General features: G+C 45.5%; 1 protein-coding gene across 2 annotated transcripts in view; it reads right to left on the bottom strand.

The window, feature by feature from the left end:
• GXYLT1 (glucoside xylosyltransferase 1) overlaps positions 1–11,770 on the bottom strand; it is a 75,904-nt gene extending 64,134 nt beyond the window's left edge. For both annotated transcript variants that reach the window (XM_084632828.1, XM_084632829.1), the window contains exon 1: positions 11,438–11,770. In XM_084632828.1, coding sequence (XP_084488954.1) covers positions 11,438–11,667 — 230 coding nt within the window. In that variant the 5' untranslated portion in view covers positions 11,668–11,770. The remainder of the gene's footprint in view (positions 1–11,437) is intronic.
• Positions 11,771–13,272: the final 1,502 nt, after the last annotated feature.

Here is a 13,272-nt window from a genome sequence, read left to right as displayed (position 1 = left end):
ACAAGTGATTATCGATTGGCACGGGAAAGTTTCCTACAATGGGGGAAGGAACAAAGCAGCTCTACCAAGGAACGTTCGGCAGAGGATTGGCAAGTACCTCCAGGAAAGTTTCCTCAAGATCTCTCTGGAGGATTCCCCTGAAATCTTGGTGTGCATTAACACACTGTTATGCCACACTGCTTAGCTCCACAACTGAATGTGGAACACACACAAACACAGATAGTCTTGTACATATCTATCCCTTCACCCACTTCTAGAATACACAGGGCAACGGACAGCTCTACCTCATAACACTGAGCGGTATCAACTCAAAAAGATCACTTACCAGAGCTCTCCTCTCCTGCATGCGTGCCAGAAACAGACTGCTGGGACTAGCTAGATCCCTCCAAAGTGAAAAAGAGGTCCTGACTCACCACGCTACTGGACAACTCTGCCATGTGCTACACCTCATCCGCCAACTCGAGCTCCTCGTCCACTGTCCGCTATCTCCAGTCACGCCAAAGTATCCACCAGGTTCTTGGCGGTGGAGGTAGGATCGCCAACGAGGATGCTGTCCAGCTCCTTAGAGAAGTGGCAGGTCTTTGGACCAGCATCAGAGCTACAGTTTGCCTCCCTTACCTTCTGGTATACCTGCCTCATCTCCTTTATCTTTGCACAGCACTGATGCATGTCCCATTCGTAGCTCTTATCCAATATGCCACGAGGTACCAAAATTCCTATGCCTAGAGTGGAGCCCCCTATTCCCACAATGCCAACAGATCTAACAACTCAAGGGGAAAAGCGTTTGCTGTATGGAGCCCCTATCAGCCAGGAAGATGCAAAGTGAGCTCTTCACACCGAGCAAACAGGAAGTGGAATTTCAAAAATTCCCGGACCCTGAAAGGGGGAGGGTCAGATGCCTGTGTATCTGAATGCAAAACAGCTACATTCAAACTGCCGGCCAGAGTGGTCAGGATGGGCCTCCTGGAGGCCATTTACAGCGACATAACCAAGCATAGTGTCTACACTAACACTTTGTCGATATAACTTTGCCACATTTTGTCATCAAAGCAGAAGAGTTTTGTGGCAGAAGGAGCATTGCAGTGTGTACACCTCCACTGTTTTGTCAACAAAACCTGACTTTTGTCAAAAAAAAAAAAAAAAAAAAAAAAAAGAAGAAGAAACTGTAGCGTAGACAAGGCCTGAGTCTCTTTCATGAGCTCTAATTGAAGCTAAATAGTCTGTCCAACTGGACAGTTGCATAATTTAGAGAAGATCATTGCTTCTGGTACCACCTTACTTTATACCTACCCACGTGTTGGCAGACCACCACAAGCTGGCACCCTGAAACTTTATAAAAACACAATAGTGGCTCAAACTATATGTATACCTCCAAATTAAAAACAGTAAGATGCCCAAAAAATGCCACCATAGCTAAAGCAACCGAGTAAAAGAGGTGGTTAGAGACAAAGACATTTTTTAAAAATTGAAAGTCACAGTGTACTAAGGAAAAGAGAAAAGGACAAACTGGCAAGTCAAATGTAAAAGTACAATTTAGGCAAGCCAAAAAAGAATATGAAGAGCAACTAGCAAAGGACACAAAAATGAACAGCATACAAATTTTTTAGTAAAAAGAAAAGGAGTACTTGTGGCACCTTAGAGACTAACCAATTTATTTGAGCATAAGCTTTCGTGAGCTACAGCTCACTTCATCAGATGCATACTGTGGAAACTGCAGAAGACATTATATACACAGAGACCATGAAACAATACCTCCTCCCACCCCATTCTCCTGCTGGTAATAGCTTATCTAAAGTGATCACTCTCCTTACAATGTGTATGACAATCAAGTTGGGCCATTTCCAGCACAAATCCAGGTTCTCTCACGCTACGCTCCCCCACCCAAATTCACTCTCCTGCTGGTAATAGCCCATCCAAAGCTACAGGAGAGTGAATTTGTGGGGGGGGCGGAGGGTGAGAAAACCTGGATTTGTGCTGGTCTGGTCACCCTATCTCAAAAAAGATATTAGAACTGGAAAAAGTACAGAGAAAGGCCAAAAAAATTATTACGGGTATAGCACACCTTCCATGTGAGCAGAGATTAAAGAGACTAGGACTGCATCTTAGAAAAGAAATGAGTAAGTATGGGATATATATATATGATATAAAATCATGACTGGTGTGGAGAAGCTGAATAAAGAAGTGTTATTTACCCCCTCACATAAACACAAAAACCAGGGGTCACGCAATGAAATTAACAGATAGCAGGTTTCAAACAAACATAAGGAAATATTTCTTCATGCAACACAGTAAATCTTTGGAACTCATCACCATGGGATACTGTGATGGCCAAAATTATAACTGGGTTCAAAAAAGAATGAGCAGTTCATGGAGGATAAGTCCATCAGTTGCAATTAGCCAAGATGGTTATGGACAGAACCCCATGCTCTGGGTGTCCTTAAACTTTCAACTTCCAGAAGTTGGGACTGGATAACAGGCCATGGATCACTCAAAACTGCCTTGTCCTGTTCATTTCCCCTGAAACATCTGGCAATGGCCACTGTCAGAAGACAGGATACTGGGCTAGATGGACCATTGGTCTGACCTCATATGGCCATTCTTATGTTCTGAAATTGCAAGGTGACAAACTGCAGCATAAACCTACTGGAAATAAAAATTAGACAACCATCATTCTCCTGAACCAATTTGTGGAATAAATAGATTTGGGTAGAGGGTTGTCATGAAAATCTTCCTGTCATTCATTATCTTTCAATGTGTCCCTTTCATTTTACAACCAGTTCCAGGGATTGTAGCATTAACTTGTCCACATCTTGATTGATAGTACACTCGCACTTTTGGGGGTCGGGGAGAGGGGGGGCGGAAATGTAGAGTATAACCTCAAGAATCTTCTTCTAAGAGATTTCTAAGGAACTGCAAGGCACACTAGAAACCTGTTTTTTTGACCATCTGAAGAACACAATCCTTTATAGACTTACAATGATTTCAAAATCTGTCAAATAGATGGATACTGGCTTCTGTTAAGGTGAATTAGTTGACTCCATGTGTGAAACAGAGCTTGACTAGAGGTGCTCTGTCAAGGTTCCTTCCCCACTCTGAACACTAGGGTACAGATGTGGGGACCTGCATGAAAAACCTCCTAAGCTTCTCTTTACCAGCTTAGGTCAAAACTTCCCCAAGGTACAAAATATTCCACCCTTTGTCCTTGGATTGGCCGCTACCACCACCAAACAAATACTGGTTACTGGGGAAGAGCTGTTTGGACGCGTCTTTCCCCCCAAAATACTTCCCAAAACCTTGCACCCCACTTCCTGGACAAGGTTTGGTAAAAAGCCTCACCAATTTGCCTAGGTGACTACAGACCCAGACCCTTGGATCTTAAGAACAGTGAACAATCCTCCCAACACTTGCACCCTCCCTTTCCAGGGAAATGTTGGATAAAAAGCCTCACCAATTTGCATAGGTGACCACAGACCCAAACCCTTGGATCTGAGAACAATGAAAAAGCATTCAGTTTTCTTACAAGAAGACTTTTAATAGAAATAGAAGTAAATAGAAATCACCTCTGTAAAATCAGGATGGTAGATACCTTACAGGGTAATTAGATTCAAAACATAGGTTTCAGAGTAACAGCCGTGTTAGTCTGTATTCGCAAAAAGAAAAGGAGTACTTGTGGCACCTTAGAGACTAACCAATTTATTAGAGCATAAGCTTTCGTGAGCTACAGCTCACTTCCTCAACCCCTCTAGGCAAAACCTTAAGTTACAAAAAAGATACACAGACAGAAATAGTTATTCTATTCAGCACAATTATTTTCTCAGCCATTTAAAGAAATCATAATCTAACACATACCTAGCTAGATTACTTAATAAAAGTTCTAAGACTCCATTCCTGGTCTATCCCTGGCAGAAACCAGCATATAGACAGACACACAGACCCTTTGTTTCTCTCCCTCCTCCCAGCTTTTGAAAGTATCTTGTCTCCTCATTGGTCATTGGCCAGCGAGTTACCTTTAGCTTCTTAACCCTTTACAGGTGAGAGGATTTTTTTTCCTCTCGCCAGGAGGGATTTTAAAGGGGTTTACCCTTCCCTTTATATTTATGACATGCTCTCTTGCAAGACAGCAATTGTTTATTAGCCCTGGACATAAAGGGCTTCCTCCTTCCAAAGTCTCTAGTCTAGATCAATATATTCCTCAGCTGCAGCTAGCCACTTTTTGTCTAGCTAAAGCGGCAGGATAACAAAAAGGAAGGTGAGTTTAGTCATTATTCTAATCAGCCTTTTCCATATCAGAACCTCCCTACCTGCCATTTAGCAATACAAGAAGGAAAGGGCTGTCATGATGCTTTGACTTCTGTCTGCAATCTTCAAGTGCCATTACTTGTTTGGGATGAGAGACTGTGCATGTATATATATGCATGTATATCATTGGTATGTAATTCACTTACAGCATTTGTTTCCACTTTTTTTTGTCTGCAACCCACCAAATGACTAGAGAAAAAAAGTTCTCACCACATCCTATTATATCCCACAACCCTTTGCAGATGCAAGAAATTGTGAAATTCAGATTGCAAGTTCACATCTCCTGTATGCCTTCTAAAGACTTAACCATCAGAAAGTAGTTAACAAAAGCCAATAATCAAATAAAACTATCTGAAAATTAGTGGAAAACGTTTGGCAGAAGATACTTATAAGGTTTAGAATAATAAGGTGTCATGATCAAAAAAGTTCAAAGAATTCATTAAGTGCTGTGCCTGCTTTAATAAGCAAAGATGTACCTGAGGCTCAGTGTTTGCCAGGCAAGAGCAGAGATCATCTTCATCAGAGAGGTGAGAGCAGGATGTGTTTTAACAGCAAGGAGTTCTCAAAAAAAAAATAAAATAAAATAAAAGCAAAAATGCCTGATTCACAGAGCTAAGTCAGGAAAAAATGCACAAGTATTCTCAAAGCTTTACTTAAAGTTTGGGTATTTCTCCTTCATAGACATCCAGGAGTTTGAGAAGAGTTTGGTGGATAATTTAGCTTCAGCAAGTAGTCAATAAAGATTTCAACCTTATCAATCAATGAGGATTTTCATGTTCTGCCCCTGAAACAAAGCACTGACAGCAAGCCAACAATGGGGAGTGAAGTATTCAGAAATGGCAGAGCTATAATCAGTAAGGGAAGAAAAAAAAAAAAATCTTGCATCCTCTGAGCTCAAACAAAGAAATTTGAGATTTTGCCATGGGAAAGCCAATTAACTTCTGAGAGGAGCTGCTGAAGCTAAGTGCACTTTTTTCTTACATAAAACAAAGACAGATGCACTAGTAGATCTATCTTTAAAAAGCTCATAACTTGCAGTTTTATCCAATACATTCTTCAATTCCACTGGCATCCTCTTTGCTGCATGGTTTAGGGTGCAAATGACTGAAATCTGAGTCTCAAGGTTGCTGTGTTTTTCCATCAGAGCTGGGATACTATCAGGGCAAATACCAATTCAGTGATGCCAATCCAATGCAATTGCAAGAACTGGCTGCTGGTCAGCTTCAAAGATATTTCTTCTGCAGCAAAACAAGTTCTTATAGATTCTTTGAAGTGGGAGGGGAGGAAGGGAGAGGGAATTGGTTGTATCTTCAAGACCCTCCAAGGTAATAACCTAAAGCTAAGAACCCCTGTTCTAGATTTCTCCACTTCTGTCAGAGACAAAATGCTCCCTACATGTTCTGCAACTGCTTTCTCTAGTTTCTCACTGAACTCATTGCCTGCAAACTTAACTGACTCTAGAACTTGTATCTGGTCTCCACACATTCCACCTAAATGCTGCAGCAGATGTAATGCTTTCTGCAGAAAATATTACAGCATCCTAAATTATAACTGCAAGGAAAAAAAAACCCAGCAGCTTTTGCTTTCTAGGCCAAATTCATTGCTGGTCCTCTCCATCATTTCATTTTTCCCCCCTCCTTATCTCTCACTTCTCTCTACGTCACCCATATGCTTTCTAGTTCCCAGTCATCCTGTTCTCCTGGTTTCTGTAGCCTTAGAAACAAACAGCTCCTTAGCACAGTAATTTACGAGATTTCACCCAATTATCCAGCAACCAGCTTTGCACTACTAGCCAGAGTTGTTAAAAAAAAAAAAAAAGTAATTGGGGGTTTCATGATAAAAGCATAACATTTGCTACAGACTTAGAGCATGACCTAATAAAGCTTTTCAGAAATGGGGCCATTGCCAGTTCATAGCATATTGGCTGTGGCAGCCATTTTAACAACATTGTCATAACTGGCAAACAACATTGTTTCACAGTTGGACATACAAGGAGTGTATTCTTGGCTTTGCTTCAACGAGACCTTATAATTGATGCAAAGACACATTTTGTACTACTTTTGATTGTCAACGTGGTCTTGGTAGAATTTAATATCATTTCTCTTTCCTTTTAGATGCTACTTTGGTCGTGTGAAAGCTGCTTGGTGATTCAGTAATATTAACTGCACACCTTATCAAAAGTTATTAGATTATTACTGGCTATTACTATTGCTTCAAACATGTCAAAAAGATACAAGCTTGTTCAAGAGCCAAGTCCATCAACAAAGAAACCCCATTCCTCTACTGACTGTAGCAAGCATGTGCTTTGTCTAAGGAGACACGGGTCCAGAGTTGATTAATCCAGCAGAATCAAAAAGAGTATGTTGGATTTGGCTATCAAACTCCAGTAGAAAATCTCAGACATTTTCATAAGCTGAACGCACTTTCTATATTCACGGACATATGCCAATTAGATTAGTCTTTTCAATACCATAACCATAAAGAAGAACAATGGATGTTAGCACAAATCCTGCTACATGAAGTTTAACAGGACCAAACTTAAAAAGACTGAGGGAAAAAAACAACTCTGAAAGCTGACAAACTGCAGAGCAAATACACACGTTTAAGTGCCCAACACAAATGCTATCCAGAAAAAGAAGCCTGTTTTATTTGTGAAATGAACATACCATCAGAAGTATCAGAGGGGTAGCCGTGTTAGTTGGTATCCACAAACACAACGAGGAGTCCGGTGGCACCTTAAAGACTAATTTGGGCATATGGTTTTTTACCCACAAAAGCTTATGCCCAAATAAATCTGTTACTCTTTAAGGTGCCACCAGACTCGTAGTTTTTGTGGATACCATCAGAAGACCTCAATGAAGTTTCTACCCTTGGCATTAAGAGTTAAGTCTGCCAGTGTGCATTTCAGCTAAAAGACCAGTACTTGCTTGCAAAACTAAGTGCAGGGGACACAGTAGCCCAAAAGGCAAAGTATCATGCAAAATGCTTGGTATCTCTCTACAAAGTCACGAAGAAGAACACCGACAGAAAAAACAAGATGATGTTGCATGGGATTCCCCTTGATGAACTAACTGACCACATACACTGAAGAGACAAGACGGAATAAAGGCATGGTTTCAGCATTTAAAAACTAGCAGATCTCATAAGGCTCTACATAATGAGGGGATGACCCTGGATGGGCACATTCACAGCACTGAACTAAAATCCCATGTTCCTTGCCTCCAGAAAGAATATTGGACATGTCCTCCAAAAAGCATATGAGAAAGACTGACAAAGAAGTACCTCACCTGTCCTAAATAGCTAAAATCATTCAAAGAGACATGATTCAAATGAAAACAGTTTACTGGATCATCTAACACAGGATGTGAAGCAAAAGCTATGCGCAAGTCACTGCTGGCGCCGATGTCCAAGGTATCAGATGGTCCAAAAACATCAGAACTCAGTCATTACAAATTTCCATTCATCCAGCTACCCTCACTTTGGCACAACAGTTACAGTACAATAGCAACATCCATCGCTGTGAAGGAACAAAAAGTTTGTACCACAACAAAGCTCAAGAAATGCCTTTACAACAGTGGTCCCTGAAATGTGGGGCACACCCCCCTAAGGGAGCAGGGAGGAACGTCTGGGAGCCATGGTGGGGCCTGAGCCAGCTCCCCAGGGGCAGGGAGGGAGTACCAACCAGCTCCTCCCCCCTGCACCTCTGCTCCAGTCCTGCCCCCAGCTACGTCCCTGGCTCCCAGCCCCACGCCTGGCCCCATCACCAGCCTCAACACAGCTCCGCTCCTGATCCCATGCCAGCCCTCAGCCACTGCTCCATTCCCAGCCTGGGGCCAAGGCTGGGAGTGGAGCCACACCTAGCCACAGGCCCCACTCCCGGCCCAGGCTGGGGCCACAGCCAGGGGCCTTACCCTTGTCTGCATCACCCCCTTCCCCCCAATGCCATGGCCCCGCTCCCAGCCCCAGGGGAATGGGGAGACAACCCTCAAAAATGTGAGGACCACCACTTTACAATCTTCATTTGTTTGACACTTCATGCAGAGACATTAAAAAGGGAGCTTGCAGATACCATTTTAAAACTTTGATTGTCCATCTCCTATGACAAAACGTTAGCCATTTCTACCAGCATGGCAAACAGTGCATGCCAACACTGAGGACGAGAAATAGTCTGTCCTCTAAAACTTCATGGTGGTCTGTTCGCTGCTGTTGCGTACACAACATAGTTCATAATTCCAGAAAACCAATGTTCCCATTCTTACTGCAAATGCTGAAATCAAGACTGACTGCCAACTGATTACCAAGCCCTGCAAGAAGAATGCTTTTTGCCTTACTTATTCAAGCCACCCGCAAGCCTGGATACCTTCAGTGGAGATCAAGCCATTTCCTGGACAGCTTACCATGCCAGCGAATAGCCAGTGCCAGACATCACCCAGGTCATCACTGCACTTCTTCCCCCACTTTCCAGCTGACTTTAAGTCTGTGGCAATGATTCATCACACCATGGATATACACCACCTAAACCATTTCAATCATAAATTCATTTAAAATATCAACGGCATTCAACAAACCTTCACCTCTGTATTCAGCAATTTACTTATGGCATTCAATGCACCTACATCGTGCTTTGCCAAGAATTCTTCTACAGAGGTACCTAAAGTACATCCTCATTTCCCTTATGTTACTAAATTGCTCTACGAGAGAACTCTACAGTGGCCCCAGAAGATAGGTCACTACTCTCTGTTGGGGGAGAAATGGGGCAGCATTTAGAGCAACTGAAATTAATGTCAGTGGTATCCTTTTGTGGGCACCAAGATGTTGAAATTATAATTAATTTTATGAATACGGGTACCATCAGACAGTAATTCCTTTATTAAATAAAAAGGACAAATAGAACAACTGTATAAATACTAAATGTCTAAATAATAAGCAATTACTACATTCATACAGTAACAAACATTCAGAAGCATTTGATCAGAATACTCATGAAAGGATCAGTCCCAGGGATAACACTCATCCTGGCTTGCTCCAGCATGTTCGGATAGGATCTGATAAAAACCCCTAACAAGCCTTGCTCCTTTATATAGGGCTAAAACAATATTTCCATATTGACCATTATTAGCTTAGCTACAAAACAAGTTTTGGCCTGTTTGGGTACGACCCCTTTCTTCGCCTTGGCTAAAACAACATATATAGCTGGAAAAAGAAAAGGAGTACTAGTGGCTCCTTAGAGACTAACCAATTTATTTGAGCGTAAGCTTTCATGAGCTACAGCTCACTTCATCGGATGCACGCAGTGGAAAATACAGTGGGGAGATTTATATACACAGAAAACATGAAACAATGGGTGTTACCATACACACTGTAACAAGAGTGATCAGGTAAGGTGAGCTATTACCAGCAGGAGGGCAGGGGAGGGAACCTTTTGTAATGCCAACTATATCCACATATCTATTCATGGGACACCATCATAGGGCCTAATCACATCAGCCACACTATCAGAGGCTCGTTCACCTGCACATCTACCCCTCCACCCCCACTCTCCTGCAGGTAATAGCTCACCTTACCTGATCACTCTTGTTACAGCGTGTATGGTAACACCCATTGCTTCATGTTCTCTGTGTATATAAATCTCCCCACTGTATTTTCCACCACCTGCATCCGATGAAGCGAGCTGTAGCTCACGAAAGCTTATGCTCAAATACATTTGTTAGTCTCTAAGGTGCCACAAGTACTCCTTTTCTTTCTGCGAATACAGACTAACACGGCTGCTACTCTGATATCTGAAACATATGGTAGCTGGGATTCTCTCTTTCAAATTATCTTAAATATGTGGATCTTAAAAATAGCTGCACCTAGCATTTTATCTTCCCACAAAGGCCCATATTTTAAGATAACATATGTATGTGAGGATATTATACATTTATCAGATTAAAAAAAATACTTGTCTGTAAGAATCATTTTCTAAACAGTCCTCTATAATTTACAGACCGTTTACCCAGAAGCCTCCTTTTTGTCTTATTAGCCATATAACAAGCTTGGCATCCTCCAAAAACTTGTCTTACTAGATGCCACCCTCCTCCTACCCCATGAACCTGCTATTTTTCAAGGCCTTATTAATTTGCTTAACCACCTACATAAGCTACAAAGCACACGTAATTTTCCTATCCAAGCTAAACTAACCTTATCCCTTTCATCCTACACCCTATAAGATTACTATAACTCAGCTGTTCTCAAACTTAATTGCACCACAACCCCCTTCTGACAATAAAAATTACTATACAACCTCAGGAGGAGGGACCAAAGCCTGAGCCCACCTGAGCCCTGCCGCGCCAGGTTGAGGGGAACACAAGTCAAAGGGTGAGCCCCACCACTGTGGGTGGAGAAGCTGAAGCCCAAGGGCTTCAGCCCCATGGGGGAAGCTGTAACCTGAGCCCTGCCATCCAGGGCTTCGGCCGGCGTGGTGGAGATTGGGCTTCAGCCCCAGGCCCAAACACGTCTAACACCAGGCCTGGGGTCCCCACCCACAGTTTGAGAACGGCTGCTATAACTGTGATGGGAGAGAAGATACTGCCCCCCTCTTTCAGGAGTCCTTTGGGGATTTGTACTGAGACCCCGTCGCCGTTTCTCCTGGGTGGCCGGCTGGGTACCAGTCCCGCAAGCTGCTCCACGCAGGAGCAGCTCCTTGAGGGGCAGAGACCTTGGCGAATCTCTCCCCCGCCTCTGCGGGGGATTTTCCACCCTGCCACGAGAGGACAAGCCACGCCGCAGCCCGGGGCGGGACTGTTCCATCTCCAGGCTGGCGGGGGCCAGGGCCTGAAAAGTGTCTTCAAAACTTTCCTGTTGAAAAGCGGCTCGATCCCCAGCGGGCGGCGTCCCCCGAACACCCCGCCCGGCCTCCCAGCGGCCCCCGCCAGGCAGGAGAGCGCCGCTCATGCCGGGGCTGGAGCGCCCGCCTTTGGAGAGACGCTGGAGTCCCAGCCCGGGTCCTTTAACACCGCTACGGTGTAGGGAGGACGGGACGGCCCGAGCCCGCCCGCACGGATCCCCGCACACCCGGGGGCTCTTCCACACGAGCCCCGGCAGCACCAGCCCCTGAGCCCGGCCCCCCCGCGGCGGAGGGGAAGGGGCCAATCCGTACCTGTCTGGCAGCTCCGGCTCCCCGCGGCCTGCGCTTCCCCCCGCCGCCGCCGCCGCCGCCGCCGCCCTCCCGCCGCCGGCGCGCTGTCTCCGGACGGGAGCGGCGGGGTCCGGGGCCTGCGGCTTCCCCCCGCCAGGCTCGTGCTCCAGGGCCAGCTGGCTGGAGCCGTAGAGCAGCGAGCACAAGCCGCAGCCCAGGCACAGCAGCGCCACCCGCACGTAGCGCCGCATCCTGCCCCGGCGGCCGGGGCCCAACCGGCAGCGCGAGCCCGGAGCCAGCGGCAGCGCGAGCCCCGCGCTGGGGTCACCGTGGCGCTGAGGCAGCAGCGTCCTGCGTGTGGGAGGGGGCGGGGCTGGGAGGAGCCAGGGGGCGGGGGCAAGTGGGGAAAGGCGAGGGGGCGCCCGAGTGGCGCCACCCAGGGCGCGGTGATGGCGGGGGTGGCCGGAGGAGCTGAGGTAGAAGGGGGAACGGGAAGAAAGGGAGCCGTGGCAGGGGCAGTCAGACACGGGGGGCGCTTGCACCGCGCTCCGGGTGTGCGTCTCACCACCCAAGGCCGTGCGTTCAAAAGCCGTGTTAATTGCTGCAGCCTTAAATAGCGGCTGGTTTCCAGTCGAGCAGAGTCGGGAAACGGTGGCCGCGCTTGCAACATACAAAGAAAAACACAAAATTTCCCTTCTCCCTGACTTTTAGGTGATGCTAGCAGAGATGATCTGCCCTTTGGGAGGGGGGAAACAACTTTCCTTAGGTGAAAAGAACAGGAGGACTTGTGGCACCTTAGAGACGAACAAATTTATTTGAGCATAAGCTTTCGTGAGGTGCCACAAGTCCTCCTTTTCTTTTTGCGGATACAGACTAACACGGCTGCGACTCTGCTCTGAATCCTTTCCTTGGGTGATTGCTTTCCCTGCTGCTGTGGTGGTGGTGGTGAAAGGCTGATCCGGTTCCCTTTAAGGCAAAAAAATCACAGCTTTTGTCTTGCAAAGTAGCTGCTAGGAAATTACGGCCGCGGCGCACAAATCTGACCCGCTATTCAACCTTCATTAGGGAAAAAAACGTGTGGCCTTAAGTCAACACACGGTAAAATCCTAGTGAAGACAAAGTAGAGTTTTAGTGTCCATATGAGTTAGCAGGTCAACTAGGTAAACTATGTCTACACTGCAAAATTAGGTCAAATTTATAGAAGTCAGTTTTTTAGGAAGCGATTTTATACAGTCGATTGTGTGTGTCCCCACTAAGCACATTAAGTCGGCAGAGTGCATCCACAGTACCGTGGCTAGCGTCAACTTTCAGAGCATTGCACTGTGGGTAGCTATCCCACAGTTCCCATAGTCTCTGCCGCCCATTGGAATTCTGGGTTAAGCTCCCAATGCCTGATGAGGCAAAAACATTGTCACGGGTGTTTTTAGGGTACATGTCGTCAGTCACCCCTCCCTCTGTGAATGGCAGACAATCTTTTCACACCTGTTTTCCATGCAGATGCCACACTGCTTTCAGCAGACTGTGCAGTAGGACTGCTAAGGGTCATTGAACCACCGCTTCCGCTGCAACTCTGCTCTCCTGCTTTCATGAATGTACCTCACAGGTCCTCTCGTCATTCTCTATAAATATCTATTCTCGTGGCATCTGTCGTCAGCCTCCGCTTCCATTGCAACTCTGCTCTCCTGCAGATGCCATACCACGGCAAGCATGGAGCCCGATCAGATCACCACGGCAGTTATGAGCATTGTAAACACCGTGCACGTTATCCTGCAGTATGTGCAGAACCAAAACCTGCAAAAGCAGGTGAGGAGGCAACAGTAGCGCAGTGACAAGAGTGATGAGGACATGGACACAGA

Source organism: Lepidochelys olivacea, assembly GCF_965140295.1.
Source record: "Lepidochelys olivacea isolate rLepOli2 genome assembly, chromosome: 1".
NCBI lineage: Eukaryota > Metazoa > Chordata > Testudines > Cheloniidae > Lepidochelys > Lepidochelys olivacea.
Note: the sequence above shows the minus strand (reverse complement) of the source record. Positions and strands in the feature narration are given on the sequence as shown.